Source organism: Schistocerca piceifrons, chromosome 4, assembly GCF_021461385.2.
Source record: "Schistocerca piceifrons isolate TAMUIC-IGC-003096 chromosome 4, iqSchPice1.1, whole genome shotgun sequence".
In the NCBI taxonomy this organism is placed as follows: Eukaryota; Metazoa; Arthropoda; class Insecta; order Orthoptera; family Acrididae; genus Schistocerca; species Schistocerca piceifrons.
Window position 1 is genome coordinate 300,770,481 of NC_060141.1, and position 23,463 is coordinate 300,793,943.

The following is a 23,463-nucleotide window of genomic DNA, read 5'->3' on the forward strand; positions in this document are numbered from 1 at the left end:
ACATATATTTTCTGAAACTTCCTGGCAGCAGCTTTTGTATTGCACATCTTTCTTCCTTGGAAACATTACTTCTTTGTGGACAATGTTGCGTAATTGCTTGACAGGTTTCGCGTCTGATTTCTTCAGCAGAGTCCTCTGTTAGCGGTTGGACAGCTTCTTCAATGGCAATGATGGAAGATGATATCAGCAAAGTTTCCAAGGAAGAAAGCTGTGCGATATGAAAGCTGTGTGAGGATACTGACACAGTCATCTTGCGTGCTGATAAAGGTAATGCTGCCATCATTCTGCCTCAGGAAGTCTACAAGGAAAAGACATGTGGTTTACTTAGTTCTGGTGCATACCAGAAGATTAACAAAGATAATACCAACAAGGTGACAATAAGGACTGCTGCTTTGCTGAACGCTTCATCAGTACCAAAGGAAGTCATAAGAAGTTTAGAAGTGCGAGGTGCATTACCACCAAGATTTTATGGGCTTCCTGAAGTTCACAAGTTGGATAAGGATGAGCATCTAGAGGACTTGTCTACGAGGCCTATAATGGGCACTATTGGTGCACCAACATATTTTTCTGCCAAATATTTATCTTCCTTATTAAAACCATTGGTAGGAAGATATAGGCACCACATTTGTAATTCTATGGATTTTATTGAGAGACTTAGCAATGTCAGGCTAAATAGTATTGACGTGCCTGTTAGTTTTGACATGGTATCATTATATACCAAGGTACCTTTAAAGGACTCTTTATCTCTTATTGGCCAACATTTTGATAAGAACATTACAGCGTTATTTGAACTTGTATTTTTATCACATTATTTTCTGTTTAACAGTGAGTTTTATGAGCAAATTGATGGCGTTGCTATGGGAAGCCCCATCTGCCCTCTGGCAGCTAATTTATTCATGGAAGACTTTGAGGACAAGGCACTGGACAGCAAGTTTTAGACCAATGGTCTTCTGGAGGTACGTGGACGACATGTTTGTGGTGTGGCCGCACAGGATGGATGAATTATATTGATTTCTCAAGCATTTGAATTCTATCCATGCTAGTATCAAATTTACTTTAGAAACAGAAAAAGATGGCTGCCTCCTCTTTTTGGATGTTGTTGTTTGTTGTAAAGTTGATGGCACATTAGGACATGCCTTATAGCGGAAACCAACACACACAAATCTAGATCTACGTGCCAGCAGTTGCCATCACCCTTCACAGATCATAGGTGTCCTTAAGACCTTAGTGCATAGGGTGCACTGTATATCCGATAAAGATAATTTGCAAGAAGAGCTCATATACCTCAAGAGCATTTTTAAAGTGAATGGATTTCCTCCGCAACAAATTTGTAGAGCATTCAGTGCAAAATCTAGAATGTAGGTATGTGATGGGGAAGAAGATAGTAATTCCTTCAGATCAAGTGCATTTTCGCCCTATGTGGGTGCTCTTTCCTTGAAGATAGGCCATATTATTGAGAAAAACTGTGTTAAGGTGATCTTCCGGCCCCCACAAAGATTACAGCTTTACTAGGCTCTGTAAAGGCCGATTTACTGCTTCATAAAGTGGGTGTATATCAGATTCCTTGTGTGGAAATTGTGCAAAGTCATACATAAGTCAAACAACACGCACTGCTCATGAGAGATGTGTGGAGCATCAAAGAAACACACACTTATCACAGTCAGACAAGTCAGCAATGGCCGAACATTGTATTGATACAGGGTATTCCATGAATTACAGTGATGTGAAGATTTTAACATCCACCTCTTCCTTTTGGAAATCTGTCTTCAAGGAAGCTATAGAGATTAGATTTGCTAATAATTTAATAAATAGAGATAGTGGTTTTAATTTGGACAAAGCCTGGAATTCGGTTCTTGGGGTAATTAAGCTGCAGAAAAGTTTTCATAGTATCACCACCGCCAAACATACATCGATAAGTGAATTGAATGTCAGTACGCCTTCACCACAGGCTGCATAAGTGTAAGCACATTTCTTTGCTGCTGACCAGCAACTGTGACTTGCATGTGCAGTACTGCCATGGTGGAGCATATAAGGCTGCGCTTGGCATCTTGTCATCAGTCTTGTGACTCACTCTGAGGATGGCAGGATGATACATCGGTGAAATATCAGTTGAGGAAATTTTATTTGTGCAGCTGCTTGCCCAAAATTTAATGGACTATTTATTATGCCATGAGAAGTTGAAAATGCACAACAAGTACTTGATATGTTTATCTTTTACTATGTTATCTTACATTTACATTTGTGTTTATTCCTTCCACATTCACCTGTCATCATGTAACACTATTTGGATAACTGAATGTCCTATAAGTAACAACTTAGTTATATTAATTACAGTAATTTGAAATTTCATGTGTTCATTTTTGAGTCTGTGAAAACAGTAATTTCTAATCAAGAAAGATAATAATTCACTGCATAAAGTCATAATCAATAGTAAGGAATGATGTTGTTATAGCATAATTTCTGAAGTTTCTGTGTGTGCTTTCATTCAAGTAAGAATGCACACTAGGCACATGCCCTAACCACTACACCTCACTGGCCAATGGCTTTGCCCAACTGCATGGATTACTCTACTATGCCTCCCTCCTTAGTCCACATTCCGATTCATGTCATTCGTTTTTTCAGTCTGCACACATACATAACTTCTTCAAGTTGTTGTTCGTAACAAAATTAACCCTGATGTTGAAATATTCAAAAGAGTTACTAAAGTAATGGATTTTTGTGGTCAAAGAAAGAGTATATATTATGGGAAGTATATACTATTGTACAATTTCTATTTGGTTGATTCCATTATGGAATCTGTATATGATCATTAGTTTTCTTATGGTTATTGAACCTGCACTGTGGAGTAATTTTTCAGAAACTAGATTCAGCTTTGCTTGTTGTAAAGCCAAATTGTTTTTCACTGAATAGGACATGCAGATATATCACAGTATATTCTGCTTGCTGAATAAATTAGTGATTATAACTGGTGCTTGTTTGAAGAGGCAAAATTTTAATTTCCACATATTGGATAAACTAAAGAGTATACTATTTTCTTTTTGATGAAACTGTACTAATTGGGACTTGAGTGGAGAAAGAAAACCAGTAGAGATCAAACCAATAACACACCAAGAGAAGATGGTAGTTTATCAGTAGAGTAACAAACACATATGACAATTTATGCATTTTCATACTGACTTGCGTGTATCAGGTGCTCAATTACAATATCTCAGAGTTCACCATAATAGTTTTTAATAATTTATAACTGGTGCTTGTTTGAAGACGCAAAATTTTAACTTTCAAATTGAATAAACTAAAGAGTATACTATTTTATTTTTGATGAAGCTGTACTAATTGGGACTTGAGTGGAGAAAGAAAACCAGTAAAGATCAAACCAATAGCACACCAAGAGAAGTTGGAAGTTTATCAGTAGAGTAACAAACACAAATGACAATTTATGCATTTTCATACTGCCTTGCTTGTATCAGGTGCTCAATTACAATATCTCAGAGTTCACCATAATAGTTTTTAATAATTTATAGTAATTAAATGAAGTTGGAGGTAGTATTAAGCAGTCAGAAAGGGGTATATGCGTGCTGCCACAACAATGAGGTTAGAGGTCTATAGATAGTACGCTTTTCTTTCTTTTCTTTTTTTCTAAATGCCATATTATGATGCAACGATCATTGTCACAAGATGATGATAGGAAATTTAATGCAGTACTTATTTATTTTAACAAGGAAGAGACTGAAAGTTTCAAAGGTTTGTCAGCTCCATGGTGTGATAAGAACAAGGGCACTGATGTTAAACTTGGAGACTCATGAAGATAATGTAGTAGAAGAATATAACGCTGAAGAAGAAGAGAATGTCATGCAGGCTAATCAATCCACAGATCCATTAGCTGCATTATAAAGAAAATTAGAGATGGTGTCTTTCACAATGTCTTTCATATTAAGTCATGTAGGTGAATTTACAAGGTAACAGAACACGGTGACTACAGAACTTGATATAATGTCTAAAAAACAGGATGGACCGTCTACAGTAGATGTCACTATTATGTTAGAGATCACTGAAATTACAACAATGTATGATGCTTTGGTGAGGAATTAATGATGATAAACCAGCATTAAAAGTATCCCACACAAGCATATCTGAGACTGTGTAGACATTATCAGGGGAAATAAGTGAGGTTAACAGATGCAGTCTGATTTATCCAAAACTGTTCAGCAGCTCTCAAATAAATTGAATGATTTTACTGATCAACAAGAAGAATAAATGAGCAATTCAAGTGACAAAAAAAGCAGTTAGCCAAAGAAATCGCTTCTTGGCTGTCTAAAAGGATGAACAAATCTCTCCATTGGCCAGCACAAAATTCCAAGGTGCTATTATTAGAATTTTTAGTGAAATGTCACTGTGACATAATCAACCCAACATCCAGGTGGAGAATGAATTGGGTAAAGCAACCAGAAAACTAGATCAAGACATAATAGTACGTGATGAGAAATCAGTTGCACAAGGCTCCAAGAAATATTTCTTTACCAAACTTATGCTGAACAAGACAAAGTGTGTGCGCTCTAACCTGCTAATCCTATCCTCACATAATTCACCATGTGATATGGGGTTGTACCATACTTCACTTCCATGATGGTGGAGGAGAGTTTAATTCGACATGGGTAGTTTCAGGTATTTGCAACCAGATAAAAAGAATGTTCACCCTGTGGTAGTTTTAAGAACTTTTCATGGAGCGAGACCACATTCCTGGACAGATGCACAAAGAATAGCCTTTGCCACAGGATATATCAGGGGAACATTGTGTTATGGACTACAGAAGTAGCTGAATACTGTAGAGCATATGATGAGTCGAAAAGGTCTTCTAGCCAAATATTTGTTTTCCAGAGTGCAAGAATTGTTATGTAAATAAATTTTTAACCTGGAACCATTCCAGGCATGTGAATGTAGTCTCCCAGGAAGTATTTTGAGAATTATTTGGGTAAGACAAGGTACTGGGACAATCATTTGTTGCACCAGAATGTGGGTGAGAATATTAAACACAAAAATGCCCACACACATCTGAGAAAAATTGACCAATGTATCAGAACTGAACATCGAATTCATGTCTATTTTATGTTATACAAATTTGACTCATGAGGGTACAAGAGCCTCTTTGCAGAGTGGAAGGTTCATTAACAATGATAACATTTACAGAAAGTGAAATCACCGTGGCAATCATTCTGGTCAGCAGGATGTGCTGGGAGAGCACACAGTAATAACCTTAACAATAATAAATGACAGAAAACAACGATCATTTCAATCAGCAGAAGCAGAACTGTCACAATAACTGGTATAATCTAAGTTATATGCACTATAATTTTACTCACCAGTGGCAGAATCAGAATTGGAGTAATCTGAGTCCAAGTAAAAATGTGACAGATGATGGAAACTGTATGTCCACCTCCAGTCTTGAAAACTAACTACATCACTGTAATCCCAGTACTGGTATTTGAGGAATGTGGTAGGGGCACTTACCAAATAGTCTCACTCGTTAAGTGTAATAAAGGACGTGACATTTGGGAAATCTATGCTCCAATACAGTTAAATGTGACAGCTGACACATTACCATATCACAGTCTCCATTAAGTGCTTATGTAGTGAATATTCTAACCTTGCTTATACATGATATAGTTTTGCAGCTAGTGTGATATCCACTGACTTGTATAACGGGGTCTGTGAAAGCACTGATGTTTTTACCTTGGCTGTAAGTAGCTGCTGGATTCAGGGAGAAATTGGCACCAGATTGCGAAATATGACACAGCAGGACCATATAACAATTAAAATATGAAATGTTGCAACATTATACACTTTCCTAATAATTGAGTCTCTGGTTCTGGACTGCATTTATGGACTGATCTCCTGTGTGAGAGAAAAATGCAAGTATTGGCATCTCCATTGGGAAATATAAAGTGGTAGTTGATGGAATCAGGGTTGTGATGGAATTAGTAAACACAAGTCCTGGTCATAGTAAATACTGCAAAGGATTAAGAATTTACAAATACTGAATTCATAAATAGTTCAGTAGATAATAATCTTTGACATTGTTTGTTAGATAGTTGGTTGTACTAAATAATGTAACTTTAACACTGAAGTCTATGTAAAGGGTAGCAACTAAAATAACTAAGCATTTTAGCAACAACTGGCATATTTAAAAAGTAACTATTCAAAATCAGCGATTTATGAAATTTTGTATTAAAAATGCATGCTGCTCTCCTGGTCTTTGTCAGCTTTCATGTCTTTGGAGCCACTACCTCTCACTCAAGCAGCTCCTCAATTGGCATCACAGGGCTGAGTGCACTTCATTCTAGTCCTCCCACCAACGAAAAGTTTCATGGGATAAGTATTATTTAGAAAATTCAGTGCATCCCTCATGTCATAAAAAATTGCATAATAAATTCACTTTAGTTGATCTGCAGTATGGTTGCAGTTACACATGTGGCTGTACACCAGGAATTACATATTTTACCTATAAAGTAGAAGTAGAAACTATGATTAAGTCAGCGGAGAATAAATGTTTACAACGTAAGGAGCATCTTCAGAATAAACTAGATACAAATAAAGTCGAGGGTATAGCTTTAGAACTTCATTGTAATTGATTTAGTAGAGCATCATTACTAAATAACAATTTGCATGATCAAAAATATCTCAATAAGGTAGAAGGAATCTTCAAATTTGGTGTTAAGAAGTGGTGTGCATCCAGTTGAGAATATATTCCCACATGCTCATGAAACAAAGTCCTCCCTTAAGAGACATGTAACAGCCGATGCTTATAGGGGGGCTTGTCACTTGTCACTATTTTTCACCTACAATCATGTATGTGTTAGACACACACCTGCAGATTAACTTTTTAAGACTGAAAAATTCAGCAAGCACAACAGTTTTAAAGTTGAGTATTGATCTGGTTTAGATGTGCTTTTGAAGTACACATTGAGATCTCTTATTCTTAATCCCAGAAACATATGTGGAACATTTATAAATCTGAGGAATCAAATTCTACTTATACTGCTGCTGGTAAACCTTTTGGGGTATAAGGTCATGGTCCACAAAACTCTTCTGTTTCTAACATTTCATCCGGAACTGTGCTGGACATCTTCAGAGGTGTTGCTCCTCCATTGAGTCTTGTTGATAGGACTCAATGGATGAGAAATGCCTCTGAAGATGTCTAGCACAGGACTGGATGAAACGTTAGGAACAGAAGAGTTTCTTGGACCATGATCTTATACCCCAAAAGGTTTACCAGGCAGCAATGTCATCCAATTATGATAGCCTTCATTCTATCACCTCCATATACTGTTGACAATCAAAGCTACAGTTGCATGTATCATCTATTCATTACATTTTCCACTTTGCTGTCCATCGTTCACACAGAATTGATGACAACATATGGTAATTGAAGGATTTCCTTTTTTCAGTTTAAACAGTTTTTTCCATGACCTCTGTATGACTTCTACATATGTAAGAATTTTTACTAGCTCTCACCTAGAACCTCCCAAACAGAGCTCTGCATAAGAACTACTCTCACATTTTAGCAGCTGGCAATATTGACATCAAAACAAGGAAAATGAATGTGAGTTGATATAATATTAATTATTGTAATTCATAGACTTTATGTATAATTGTATTTTTAATTTAGTGTAATTAGATTTTGTTTCAAGTATACTACTGCTGATGTGGCCAACTCATGTGAAACAGTAGCTCAGGTTAGGAACAGATTATTGGGGTAATTTTAACTGAAAGAAAAACAGCAGACTATTTTGAGTCAGTTTTGGGATGGCTGGAAGTTTGATCCTCATAAAAGAAGTACAAAATCCTTTTGTCAGTTATAGGTGAACAAAATTAAGTACTTGGATAATAAATTGGGTATTAAAACTGCTGTAATGCATTTAGAAAACTTGCAGAGACTACTAAGACAAATAATACCACTAAATTTACTGAATTATGATCTAGCAAGCACAATGTGAAGGAAGTGTCAAGGGAATTGTATTTAAGCAATGGAAGAATCTGATGGTGAGAGAAATTATTCAGTGCAAAATGTTAGCAGAGAGCATTCAAGGGATGAAATAGAAGCATTGTCTAGGGAGGTGGTGCTCTGACCAGCCTGGATGTGGTATTTTAGGCAGTTTTCCACATGCACTGAGGTGAATAGCTAGTTCTCATGCTTTGCCTCAGGTACTTGATGCACAAACACTTTGGAAATGATATAAAATTTGACAATGTGATTATGCTATGCTAGACATAGACAGAAATGGTATACAGATTCCTTTCTGGGGTGGGGTGGAGGGCAGTGAGGGGGGGAGAAGGTGATGGGAGAGGTTGGGGGGGGGGAGGGGGAGAGGAGGGTTGGAGTAGCTTTAAAATACCTTTGGGAGAGACAACTCAGTCGCAATTATTGTAGTGTATATACAGATGTGGATGGTTCGCCACCAAATTGGGGAAGTACCATATCAGTCTTAATCTGGTATCTGGCTGTGGATATAGGGCACCAGAAAGACAGGAAGGAAGAAAGAAAATATAAAGATAAAACTATTAACTAGGCCAGTCACAATCAAGAGTCATTGGGGCAACTGGGAAGTTAATCAAGGCTGTAAAATAGGACACTATTTTGCTACTCAGCATAGATAGTTGTACTTTAGATTTTCAATTTCTTACCATCCCTTGGTTAAATGTATACTTATTGGTACATACAGATCTTTCAAATGGAACAGATATTAACATAATTTTTCAAAATGGTGTTTTGCTTCAAATGGAAGGTAAGCGTATGGTATCTTTTGTAGATCACATAAGTAAATAAGACAGAATTTCCATTAAGATTCATGGATGTAGGCTGCAATGAATGGACAGAAGAGAGGGCTTAAGAGGATAATCAATTAGAAATTTCTGGATGTAAGATAGGAAATATTCTTGAGAAAGTATGTAAGATACCAGGGCTGTTTTAAGAAAGAGCAGAGAGATCTGCACAACATGTTATTGCAAAATGAGTCAGTATCTTCGAGAACATTAGGATTACATAGCAATATAGTGAGTAAATTAGAATTAAAGGATCAGGTGTGATAGTCTGGTAAGCACAACGTGTTATTGCAAAATGAGTCAGTATCTTCAAGAACATCAGGATTACATAGAGATATCGTGAGTAAATTAGAATTAAAGGATCAGGTGTGATAGTCTGGTATGCATCATTTTCAGGCTTCTCACTAATACATAAAAACAATGTTAATACTGGTATCCAGACAGAGTACCACAGTGTGACATGAAGCTGTGCTGCTACCAGCAATAGTTCTGTTTGTGGTATTTTAAATATTTGTTAACCTTGTAAAACTATTATTGTCCTCGTAGGACAATGAAATGCAAGAAATAGCTTTATTTTCTTCCCTAAGTTTTACTGGAAGGGCTCATAAAATTGTTAATGCCAGGTTTTTAGACCATAGCTGCTTATTCAATACAGTAGTTCCAAAGTTGTCCTCATGAGGCTGCCTGATCACCATACTAGACGTTGCACGTTAGAATACTCTTTGGAGTTTGTGGGGGCTAATCTTAGTGTCCTCTACATGGCAGACAGATAATCTGATAGTTCAGTTACAGATCTGCTTCTCTTCGCATTGTAAGCATACTTACCAAAAACTGAACATTTATTTGATTACAATACTCAGGTGAAAGGATATCAATTATTGAATTTTATGATAACATTGCTATTCTGATGGAGGTGAAGAATAATTACAGGATTTGCTGAATGGAATGAACAGTCTAATGAGTACAGAATGTGGACTGAGAGTAAATTGAAGAAATATGGAAATAATGAGAAGTTGGAGTTAATGAGAAACTTAATATCAGGATTGATGGTCATGAAGCAGATTAATTTTTAGGAATTCTATTACCTAGGCAACAAAATAACCAATGAAAGATGGAACAAGGAGGACATCAAAAGCAGACTAGCACTGGCAAAAAGGGCATTTCTGGCCAAGAGAAGTCTTCTATTATCAAACATAGACCTTATTTGAGGAAGTTTGGAGCACAGCATTGTGTGGTAGTGAAACATGGATTGTGCGCAAAACTGGAGCAGAAGAAAATCAAAGCATTTGAGATGTGGTACTACAGATGAATGCTGAAAATTAGGTGGACTTGTATGGTAAGGAATGAGGACATTCTGTGCAGAATCAAAGAAGAAAAGAATATGTGGAAAACACTGACAAGGAGAAGGGACAAGACGGTAGGACATTTGTTGAGGAAGACAGAGATTGGAATACATCCAGCAAATAATTGAGGACATAGATTGCAAGTACTACTCTGAGATGAGGAGTTTGGCGCAGGAGAGGAATTCATGGTGGGCCATATCAAACCAGTCAGAAGACTAATGACTCAGAAAAGAAAAGCGTCAGAAATATGCTGTCCAATCATATTAATATGACCACCTGTCAAAAGCCTGAATAACCACATTTTGCAGTGTGGATCACTGAGAGACACACATTAAGAGAGTGAGTGGAGTTCTCAAAGGTACTGATAGAGATGTGGAACCAAGCTGACCCCAGTGCTGCAGCCAGGTGTGCTAGAATTCTCAGTTGAGGATTCATGCCATAAACAGTCTGAACGAGGTAGTCCCATAGAATCTTAACTGGGTTTAAATCCAGGGAGTTTGGTGGCCAAGGGAGTGTTGTAAACTCATCCCAGAACTCTTCATACCGTGCACATACATTTTGCATTGTCCTGCTGGTAGATGCCATCATATCAAGGAAAAACAAACTGCTTGTAGGGGTTGACATGGTCCACTTGAATAGATGTATACTTGTGTTGATACATTGTGCATTCCAGATTGATAAGGTCAACCAGGAAATTCCATGACAACATTCTCCAGATCATAATGCTTCCTCCTCCAGCCTGGACCCTTCCAACAATCCAATGGCCATCTGTCCAAGGGAGCAAAAAATGTGATTCATCTGCAAAGGCCACTTGTTGCCACTCAGTGGATGGGTATATGAACAAGGCACCTGCTGTGGAGGCCTGTATGTAGTGATACTTGCTGGATGGTCATTGAGGAGAAACTGTTGGTAGCCTGTTGGTTCATCTAGGCAGTCAGTTGCTAAACAGTTGCACATCTGTTTGACCATATTCATCTCTGCAGCCATCATCCACTCCTGTCACCTATGGTCCATGGTGTACCACAATTGCCTTGGTGCCAGTTTTGTATAGCACCATTTTGCCATGCAAAACATACTTTAAACACAGCAACAAGTGAACAGTATAGAAACTTAGCCATTTCAGAAATGCTTCCTCCCATGGCCTGAAAGTGAATGATCATGTTCTTTTGGGTGATGACAATGACTGCACTGTTTTTTTCTGCTGCCTGCCCCCCCCCCCCCCCCCCCCCACCTCCTTGAAATGCTTTATATACCCTCCACTGCTAGCTCTGCCACCTGCTGTCTGTGAGTGGTTATTGCACATTGGTGCCAATCATAAGTGGTGATCACACTAATTTGACTGGACCATGTAAAACAACTATTTGATATAATTAACAAATTCTGATGACTTTTGAACAGAAAGCCATGCGTACCTTTATCTCAATTTCGCCTCTTAGCTCCAATTCAAACGTATCAAAAGTGTCGAGAATTGCCTTAGTGCTAGGGCTTACATGGATCTTTAGAGCTGAAACAAGCAACAATTAAATTTATTAGGACAATTTGAGCTGGTATCGATATCAAACTGAACAAACACATAAATCAAGATTTTCATTAATTCATCACCCAGAGATGCAACACATCTCTTTATTTAAATCAGTTTGGCAAGTATCATAGAAAATATAAAAAATAATACTTCAGTCTGCAACATGTTATGAAGGTAATACCAAAATTGTATCATTCTTAAAATATATTTAAAGTAAAGTGTAGAAAGCAAGTGATAAAAATTACAGAACAGTAGCATGGGTGTACACTGAGTAGAGCACAATGAATGACCATGGAAGAGCAGAAAACATTGTGTGTGCTTCTCATTAAAACCCTTATGTAGTTATTAATTTATGTCAGTGATTTGATGACACTGTTAGAAGTGCAATGTATTGAAGCACCCCTTTCCACCAAAACCCTCACTCCCATTTTCCAGCTAAATCATTCTATATCCTGAAGAAGACAGCTGAAGCATGACTGAAACAGTGCTTATTTTAGTATTCTAGTATTTTAAGTATTTTATGAGGTGTGTCAATACACCCATTAGGGTTTTGAAATGATTGAAACTGGCTCTATGACATACACTGATCAGCCAGAACATTATGACCACCTACCCAATAGCTGCTATATCTACCTTTGGCGTGGGTAACAGCAGTAACACATAATGATATGGAGGCAATATGGTAATAAGGTCTTGCCTAATTCCTGTAAATTTGGGGGGGGGGGGAGGGGGGGGGAGGGATGAGCTATGACTCCACATTTAATCACATCCCAGATATTTTCAATTGGGTTCATGTCTGGCAAGATGGGGGGCCAGCACGTCAATTGTAGCTTGCCACTGTTCCTTGAACCACTGTATCACATTCCTGGCCTTGTGACATGGTGCACTGTCTAGTTGAAAAATTCTGCTGCCATTGGAAAACATGATTGTAATGAAGAGATGTATGTAGTCTGCAACCACTGTACAATACTCCTTGGCCATCATGGTGCCTTGCATGAGCTCCACTGGATCCATGGATGCCCATGTGAATGAATGTTCCCCTGAGCATAAAGGAGCCACCACCAGTTTGTCACCTACTGCAGTACAGGCGTCCAGGAGCTGTTTCCCTGTAAGACAATGGATTTGTGTCCTCCTATTGGCATGATGAAGAAGGTATCAGGACTCACCAGACCATGCAGTGCTCTGCCACTGCAACAGCATTCAGTACTGATGGTCATGTGTCCATTTCACTCATAGTTGCTAATAATGTGGTGTTAATTTGGCAGATGCATGGGCTGTCGGCTGCAGAGGCCCATTGTTAGGAATGTTTTGTGCACTGTGTTTTCAGACGCACTTGCACTCTGCACAACATTAAAATCTGATTTTAGTTCTGCCACAGTTCGCTTCTTTTCCTGTTTTATTTACAGTCTGCTCTGCCTATGATGTCTGACATTTGTAATGAGGGCTGGCCACCAAACACCATGATGTGTGGATGTAGTTTCACCCTGGTTTCACCACATATTGAAAATGCTCATCACAGCACTCCTTGAACAGCCAACAAGTAGCGCAGTTTCCAAAATAGTCATGCCAAGCCTCCAGGACATCACAGTCTGCCCTCGGACAAACTCAAATAGATTGTGTGCCTTCCCCATTCTATACATGGATACTGATACTACATGCCCAGTGTGTGTATGTGTCTGACTAGCAGTCATTCCTAATCAGGTGACACTGCTATTGCCTGAATGGGTTTATACCGATAGTAGGTTGGTGGTCATAATGTTCTGCTTGATAAGTTTATTTGTTTTTGTGTGACCTAATTGTTTTAATATGATTTACACTGGCTGTGGAATATGATACATTTGTATTTTGTGTTATTGTCTGTCAGCTGTAAATTCCTCCAAAGGACATCTTTTGGAAGGCTTAAGTGCTCATCTTTGTGACAAACTTTGATATAATTTCATATCTCATTCCATGAAATGGCTCCTCTCACACAATTTCTTTCCCGGCCTCTTTATATAACTGTCATGTTATTATTTTACTCGGAAATATGCTCATGCTGTTCATCCAGTTGGCAGTTCTGGTGAATTCTGAACACAAATTGAAATGATCCAGAATGTCATCCACATGTATAAATACAAAGTTCATTTCATTCAATGCTGTAGCCTGCAGAAGTTGTTAATGTGACGTGCTATGGTTGAAGAAAATACTGACATTAGGCAAGTGATAAAGTTTTATTGGTCTCTGACTTTGTATCATTGCGATGGAGGTGCAGACCAGTGTCATTCATTTTTGAGTTATTCCTTTGTGTATAAAAACTAAACAAATATAAATGTTTGAATATGGAAAACTTGTAACAGAGAATGTAAGATAATAGAACCAAAAATTAGATGATTTTTGTGTTGGTGTTCATGAAAAATCTTTCAGTTTATAAGCAACCTTAATGTACATCAATAATCTGAATAGTATACTTTAATCTGTGTTACTTACGAAGGCCATGGGACTCCATACGTGAAGCAGTGTTGACAGTGTCACCAAAGAGGCAGTAGCGAGGCATCTTGTGACCCACAACACCAGCAACACATGGACCTGTCAATAAAAGTCCCTGTTTGATTAATATTGAAAAATGTTGATTTGGTACACTGATACTGTCAGATGGACAGAAAGTTTAGGTAGTTATTTTAGAACCACTACTGCCCAACAGTATAATGTGTGTCACCTGTAGCTTGGTCAAACATTATATCGCAATAACACTCAGTCAGATAAATTTGAGATCACAATACAACTAAAGTAAAACAGAAATATGACTGTTATAAACAGTGATATTATGTCACCTGGCAGCAGTTGTATACGTTTTTAAACTTGTACAATAAATAAATTGTCTGTCAAGATGACAAGTGACAATTTTGGTATAACTCATCTTGAGATTGAAGCTCACACTTGTAGCCATGTTTGCTTATAAATAAATTTATTCCTGGGTAGGTTCCAGCTGGACAAAACAAAATTTTTTCTTAGTATTGACCCAGATATATTTAGTTGCAGTTACAGCATCATCAATGTTTTTTTCTCTATTAAATAACAGGAAAATTGCTTTTTAGTAGTTGTACATATAGAATCTAAGTTTTTAAGTAAAGGATTCACAAGTTTGAAAACAAAACAATTTTTATATATGTCTAAGCAATATACATTATCATTATTATTATTATTATTATTATTATTATTATTATTATTATGATTGTTATTATTATGATTGTTCACCTTTAGGAGAGCGATTGAACTTGAATTCATAATTTCACCTCCGGATGTTTTTCTTCTTTGCTACCCAAAGACTCTTCATCCTCACAGAATTCTCCTTCTTCTGTTCTTCCGTCCATTTTTTACCAGGCTGGTGTGATGTTCTTTCTTCAAACTTCACACTTGTGACTTTATTCAGGCACTCAGTGCAGTCTTTGAGATTTTTTATGTTTATCTGCTGCATTGTTATAATATTAAAAAGTTTCCTTGCTGTTCTGGAGTCTTCCATCCTGAGGTATGTGTATAAAATTTGGCTCAGCGTTTTCTGTTTTCACCTGTTACTGTGTTGGTCTTTATATAGAGCTCATTTTGTGGTCTCTTCATACAAATGCCATTTTTGTTGATTGCCCCATCAATCTTCATGAGAATTTTTCTTTCCTGCTTTTCGATTACTCTAATTTTTGAATGACCATCAATCACCATTGTTTCAGCTGTGTAGATTGCGTCTGGAAGAATTGCTGTTCTATAGTGCCTTAATTTTGCATCAGTTGAAATACAATTCTTGTTGTAATGCATCCATGTTAGCTCGTGCATCTTCTGGAGCTTGGTGATTTTTTGTTCACTGGCGATTCAGTTTAATCCTGAGGACTGTATAGTTTTTCTGAGGTATTTAAAATGGCAGAGTTGTGCAATTTTACCATGTTTTGTGGTTAAAGGGGATTTGCTGTCTTTCCATATATTTGATTTTTTCATAAGATATCAGTAGTCCAGTTTTTTGTGAAAAATTCATGTAGTTCATGTAGTATACAATATATATTTTATAACATATAAAATGCCAATACTTTACTTAAAAACTGAAATTCTATATGTAGACCTACAGATAATGAAAAGCAATTTTTTCGTGTTATGTAATAGAAAGAAAACAGAAAGCCCAATGACGATACTATAACTTCAGCAAAACATGTCTGGGTACAAAAGAGGAAAAACCAATTTTTTGCTTAAGGTGAAACTTACCCAAAAACAAATTTGTGTAGCTGTTACAGATATACAGGGAGAGAATATAATTCTGATAGTATGTTATATAATGAGAAAGATAATATGACAACTATCTTTACTTCACACACAAATATCAATGGAAATCAAAACAAGTGGGAATATCAGAAAGGTACAGTATGTACATGTTTCAATTATTTTTCAACGTAATCACCATTGCAACTGAGACATGTGCCATAATGGTGTGACAAATTTCTTGTCCCTTCTGCAAAACATTTCTACTTGTCTGTATTGCATCATCATCACAACACCGTGCAATTCCATATGTGCGATGACATTTTGTCAATCCAGCCACTTTCTCAACCCTGGAAAATTATGTATGTAAAATCTTTGTGGTTGGGGAAGTCATCAGTTACCTTTCTTTTATTAGTGAAAGAATTTGTTGAGATGATGACCAACATATAGTAAGGTGCCATGTAATAAAACAATACACTTCCTTTTTTTTGAAATGGATCCACACAACCTCATCAATGTCTCAAAATATACAGTTTCATTGATTACTGTCCATGTTTGCTTGAAGTCAACAAAAAACAACACCATTCTCATTCTAAATGAATATAGCCACATTCTTTTTGTAATTCTTGTAATTTTTTGGCATGTTAGGAGAAGGGGGATACATGGACTGCTGTGCTTGCTGTTTTACTTCAGAAGAGTAGAAAGAAATTAATGTTTCATTGTAAGGATTCTTTTGTTGATGAATTCCTCACTGTAATCTTAGTAACACAGTAGAAATGTTAACACTGAGCACAACTGCTAAGTATTCTACTCACTATTCAACATTTTGGGTTCCCATTATGCACAAAGTTAGAGTCACTGTAATTGTACTGACATACACTTACCTGAAAATATTTGGGAAGACATTCATCAGTTACATTGATGATTACAGAAATGTTGGATTAACGCTATTTGCAACTGATTTTTAATATACTTTACAGAAGTGGCCTGCTGTTACAGTATGGCTTGATTCACTCCTCATCTTTGAAATTCAGTCCTTCATGATGGGATTTATGAATGCAAAGTATGAGTGAATGATTGACTGATTGTCGGTTGGTCACAGCCAGTGTGCTCCCTGCCACCGTAGGATAAGCAGCTGCCAGCAGAAAGTCGTATACTCCTAGCTCACTTACTTGTTACATAGTTTAATTCTTAATTTATTTGCGTGTTTTTGGTAATTTCATTGTTTAATTCATAAATTTCGGGCGTATTATAGTATTAGAGAGTTGTAGTACCGCATTTTAGTACCTGAATAGTGTAAAATCGTGTAGTCTCCTTCCGCCGCCGAGCAGTGTCAGCAGTGCGCAAGTAGCAGCATTACTGCATTTACTAGGCAATCTTGTATTTTAATAACCGTTTAAATTTTGTGTCGAATTGTTTGTGCTCTCTGTAGATTAGTTCAGAAATTCTTTGCACAACAGTTTTTAGCATGGATAGGGACTGCAACTGCTGTGGTCGGATGCAGGCTGAGTTGGCATCCCTTCGCTCCCAGCTTCAGGCTGTTGCCAATGGGCATCACTGTGAGGGTCCGGATGGGGGTTTGTCGGGGACGGCCAGCTCGTCCCACGCATCCCCCGATCGACTGTGGCTGCCCGGGATACTGCCCACATTGAGGCTGATCCCTCACCTGTGGTAGAGTGGGAGGTCATCTCGAGGTGTGGCAGGGGGCGAAAGACATTCCGGGGGCCTGAACGGAAGGCCTCTCCAGTTTGTCTGACGAACCGGTTTCAGGCTCTGTCTCAGGCTGATACTGATCTTCGGCCAGACATGGCTGCTTGTCCTGTTCCAGAGGTTGCCCCTCAGTCTGCAAGATCCAGGCGGTCGCAGAGGGTGGGCTTACTGGTAGTTGGGAGCTCCAATGTCAGGCGCGTGATGGGGCCCCTTAGGGATATAGTAGCAAGAGAGGGGAAGAAAACCAATGTGCACTCCGTGTGCATACCAGGGGGAGTCATTCCAGATGTGGAAAGGGTCATCCAGATGCCATGAAGGGTACAGGGTGCACCCATCTGCAGGTGGTCGCTCATGTCGGCACCAATGATGTGTGTCACTATGGATCAGAGGAAATCCTCTCTGGCTTCCGACGGCTATCTGATTTGGTGAAGACTGCCAGTCTCGCTAGCGGGATGAAAGCAGAGCTCACCATCTGCAGCATTGTCAACAGGACTGACTGCGGACATTTGGTACAGAGCCGAGTGGAGGGTCTGAATCAGAGGCTGAGACGGTTCTGCGACCGTGTTGGCTGCAGATTCCTCGACTTGCGCCATAGGGTGGTGGGGTTTCGGGTTCTGCTGGATAGGTCAGGAGTCCACTACACGCAGCAAGCGGCTACATGGGTAGCAGGGGTTGTGTGGCGTGGACTGTGCTGTTTTTTAGGTTAGATGGTCTTGAGCAAGTACAGAAAGGGCAACAGCCTCAAAGGGTGCGGGGCAAAGTCAGGACATGCGGGGACCAAGCAGCAATCGGTATTGTAATTTTAAACTGTCTAAGCTGCATTGGTAAAGTACCGGAACTTCAAGCACTGCTAGAAAGCACCGAAGCTGAAATCGTTATAGGTACTGAAAGCTTGCTGAAGCCAGAGATAAATTCTGCCGAAATTTTTACAAACGTACAGACGGTGTTTAGAAAGGATAGATTGCATGCAACTGGTGGTGACGTGTTTGTCACTGTTAGTAGTAGTTTATCCTGTAGTGAAGTAGAAGTGGATAGTTCCTGTGAATTATTATGGGTGGAGGTTACACTCAACAACCGAGCTAGGTTAATAATTGGCTCCTTTTACTGACCTCCCGACTCAGCAGCATTAGTGGCAGAACAACTGAGAGAAAATTTGGAATACATTTCACATAAATTTTCTCAGCATGTTATAGTCTTAGGTGGAGATTTCAATTTACCAGATATAGACTGGGACACTCAGATGTTTAGGACGGGTGGTAGGGACAGAGCATCGAATGACATTATACTGAGTGCACTATCCAAAAATTACCTCGAGCAATTAAACAGAGAACCAACTCATGGAGATAACATCTTGGACCTACTGATAACAAACAGACCCAAACTTTTCGACTCTGTAAGTGCAGAACAGGGAACCAGTGACCACAAGGCCGTTGCAGCATCCCTGAATATGGAAGTTATTAGGAATATAAAAAAAGGGAGGAAGGTTTATCTATTTTGCAAGAGTAATAGAAGGCAGATTTAAGACTACCTAACAGATCAAAATGAAAATTCCGACACTGACAATGTTGAGTGTTTATGGAAAAAGTTCAAGGCAATCGTAAAATGCATTTTAGACAGGTACGTGCCGAGTCAAACTGTGAGGGACGGGAAAAACCCACCATGGTTCAACAACAAAGTTAGGAAACTACTGCAAAAGCAAAGAGAGCTTTACTCCAAGTTTAAATGCAGCCAAAACCTCTCAGACAAACAGAAGCTAAACAATGTCAAATTTAGCGTAAGGGGGGCTATGCATGAAGCGTTCAGTGAATTCGAAAGTAAAATTCTATGTACCGACTTGACAGCAAATCCTAGGAAGTTCTGGTCTTACATTAAATCAGTAAGTGGCTTGAAACAGTATATCCAGACACTCCGGGATGATGATGGCGTTGAAACAGAGGATGACGTGCGTAAAGCTGAAATACTAAACACCTTTTTCCAAAGCTGTTTCACAGAGGAAGACCGCACTGCAATTCCTTCTCTAAATCCTCACACAAACTAAAAAATGGCTGACATCGAAATAAGTGTCCAAGGAATAGAAAAGCAACTGCAATCACTCAACAGAGGGAAGTCCACTGGACCTGACGGGATACCAATTCAATTCTACACAGAGTACATGAAAGAACTTGCCCCCCTTCTAACAGCCGTGTACCGCAAGTACCTAGAGGAACGGAAGGTTCCAAATGATTGAAAAAGAGCACAGGTAGTCCCAGTCTTCAAGAAGGGTCGTTGAGCAGATGCGCAAAACTATAGACCTATATCTCTGACGTCGATCTGTTGTAGAATTTTAGAACATGTTTTTTGCTCGAGTATCATGTTGTTTTTGGAAACCCAGAATCTTCTCTGTAGGAATCAACATGGATTCCGGAAACAGTGATCGTGTGAGACCAAACTCGCTTTATTTGTTCATGAGACCCAGAAAATATTAGATACAGGCTCCCAGGTAGATGCTATTTTCCTTGACTTCCAGAAGGCATTCGATACAGTTCTGCACTGTCGCCTGATAAACAAAGTAAGAGCCTACGGAATATCAGACCAGCTGTGTGGCTGGATTGAAGAGTTTTTAGCAAACAGAACACAGCATGTTGTTATCAATGGAGAGACATCTACAGACGTTAAAGTAACCTCTGGCGTGCCACAGGGGAGTGTTATGGGACCATTCCTTTTCACAATGTATATAAATGACCTAGTAGATAGTGTCAGAAGTTCCATGCAGCTTTTCGCGGATGATGCTGTAGTATACAGAGAAGTTGCAACATTAGAAAATTGTAGCGAAATGCAGGAAGATCTGCAGCGGATAGGCACTTGGTGCAGGGAGTGGCAACTGACCCTTAACATAGACAAATGTAATGTATTGCGAATACATAGAAAGAAGGATCCTTTATTATATGATTATATGATAGCGGAACAAACAATGGTAGCAGTTACTTTTGTAAAATATCTGGGAGTATGTGTGCGGAACGATTTGAAGTGGAGTGATCATATAAAATTAATTGTTGGTAAGGTGGGTACCAGGTTGAGATTCATTGGGAGAGTCCTTAGAAAATGTAGTCCATCAACAAAGGAGGTGGCTTACAAAACACTCGTTCGACCTATACTTGAGTATTGCTCATCAGTGTGGGATCTGTACCAGATCGGGTTGAGGGAGGAGATAGAGAAGATCCAAAGAAGAGCGGCGCGTTTCATCACAGGGTTATTTGGTAACCGTGATAGTGCTACGGAAATGTTTAGCAAACTCAAGCGGCAGACTCTGCAAGAGAGGCGCTCTGCTTCGTGGTGTAGCTTGCTGTCCAGGTTTCGAGAGAAAAGGGAGGTAATGACAGTGGCACGTAAAGTGCCCTCTGCCACACATCGTTGGGTGGCTTGCGGAGTATAAATGTAGATGTAGATGGAGTATGATTTGTGATGTGTGAATGAGTGAACGAATGAATGAATGAATGAAGTGAATTCAGACACTATAAACTAATGTCTGGCTAGGCTTGATTCATTTGCTGCACAAACTCTTCACTTGCTACTGATGTCAATCTTTGGCCAACTTAATCACACACATCAGATCAACCTTCTCTAAATTACTTGTACTTCTCTTGTACCAATTGGCACATGTAGTTGTTCTTATAAAAGAATCATATAAAGGTCTGATGTACTTTATGTTGTATGGTCATATACAGGTAAAAAAAAAGCTACACTTGTAGCTCAGCATGCAAATCCTCATCTGAATTCAAGACAAAATTTTATTTAGCAAAATCAGATTGGATGCATTTTGAAAACACCTATTTGAAAACAAGGAGCTGGCAACACTGTCACACCATTCAGTGCATTGGGGTGTACACAGGAACTTATATCTCCCTGCACTGCTGTACCAGCCCTTCTTGTCATTTATAAGCAGGACATCATTTTTTCACATGATAATAGCCAATCACATGACAGTGGAATCCATTAAACTGCATTCAGGTATCTACTAACCATGCAGTGCACAACCATAACTGGTCCTATCCAGTACATGTAGGGCATCTTCCCAATGCAGAACACAAATGATGAATGCATCACTCTGGTAGATTAGACTCAGTCTTGATGGAAGTATGCAGCCATACTCACAGCCAACATAAATATGACTTTAAAAATGCTGATAGGCTGGCAAAATGAAGGAGATATAGATGGCAATAAATCCTTTATTGCGTTGATTAGTTTTGGGCAAAGCCCATCATCAGAGCACCTATTAAAAATACAAAAACAACACAAGTAATAATATATACAACTAGTTGAAAATGAGTAGAGCAACTAAACAAAAGGAAATACATATAACTTCTTACAAAAGAAGTTAAAGTGGATGCATAATGACATCTGTACAAATTGACAAACAAAATTTTTTGTCAAACACAGTAAGTGATGTAGATCAGTCAAAACCAGAACACGAAGTGAGACTGGTTCACTAACGAGCCATAATGAAAGCACAGAGTACATAAGCTTAGTGCCCTTTACATTGTATGAGGCATCATAAGTTTAAGAAATGAAATCAATAAAAACAATTTTTATGTTTTGTCATTTTTGACTAAAATTATGCAACTTTCTAGGTGGCTCTTTTTACATGTTGACATTTTCATAATTTTAATGAAAAATGACAAAACATAAAAACTGCTCTTATTGTTCAGTGGCAAAAGCAAAACAGAACTCAGGTAGATAAACAGAGCAGTCTCATAAATGCATGGAATACAGTTATTTAATGTTAACAATAAATTCAAAGTACAGTTTTGTCCTTAGGATGTAAGCACCTGATATCTGAGGAATAGGTTAAGATAAAAAAGAGAACTTTACCACACATGCTAAGCAAATAAACTAAAGATCTATTTTTGTATTTAATAGGTTTATTAGTATAGGATGTAAACTTTTCTTCTTCTACACACTCTTACCAAATTTTTTAACAACAGTTTACTTGCTTCAGTTGTAATTTATGGCTCATTTGCAAAGGCCCACAAATTTGACCTGGAGAGACCTGCCATGGTTGTAAGAAGAGAACAAAGATACCTCAACCTCTGAAGTATTTTATCTCTTGGAACCACACTAACTGAGGTATACTGCCTGAACTTTGATTTGCACTATCACAAAGTAAGACATGACAATCATTTTGATGCAGTTTTTGCCTCTGTGCCTAGTGTTCAGAGTGGAGTACCCTGGTGTAAAGGTATTCATCAGATACCTGTCTAAAGTAAAGTATGAAATTAGGAATGCTACTAATCCCAAAGAAATTAAAATGTACCTAATAAACCTCTACATTTAGAAATTATCTAATTGTCTATGTTCAAAGATAGAACATTTCCGTTAGCTACATGGTAACTAGTCACAATCATTGTATAGTTCCATGACAAGTAATAGTGTATTGTAAACTGGCCTTTGTTGTTACAGATGTAGGTAACAATTTTCTTTGTAAAATACCAACATAATTAAATTTAAAATTGCCAATAGTGGATAAATGGTGGTTGTTAAATATAACTGAAGAAGAAACAGATTTTTCCAGAGTAGCTGTTTTGTGTCTAATTTGCTGGTTTACATTTATCCTGAGTAATTATAATATTAAGCAGTGTAATGATTGTTTATTGTTAATACAGTGCACAGATTAAGTTTATACAAGCTGCTTGTCTTTCAGTCTTGTAGCCCTGACATGTTCAGAAGCCCTCAATGTCTAAATAATCTGTCACCAACATGAAGATTGATTTGAACAGTGCAGTGCTTTATTAGGCATGCTACTATTTAAGCCTGTCTGCCCTTGCCTTCCTTTGACCTTGCTGTATCCTGCTACTAGTACATGTGAGTGTGAGTGTG

General features: G+C 38.3%; 1 protein-coding gene across 1 annotated transcript in view; it reads right to left on the reverse strand.

Moving 5' to 3' along the window:
• The window catches only part of LOC124795805 (atrial natriuretic peptide receptor 1-like), a gene marked incomplete at its 3' end in the record, with an annotated part of 376,775 nt that overhangs the window by 41,015 nt on the left and 312,297 nt on the right, over nt 1-23,463 (reverse strand). The window contains exons 5-6 of the mRNA XM_047259887.1: nt 14,149-14,247; nt 11,573-11,664 (exon numbers count right to left, since the gene is read on the reverse strand). Of these exons, the coding sequence (XP_047115843.1) occupies nt 11,573-11,664; nt 14,149-14,247 (191 nt within the window). The remainder of the gene's footprint in view (nt 1-11,572; nt 11,665-14,148; nt 14,248-23,463) is intronic.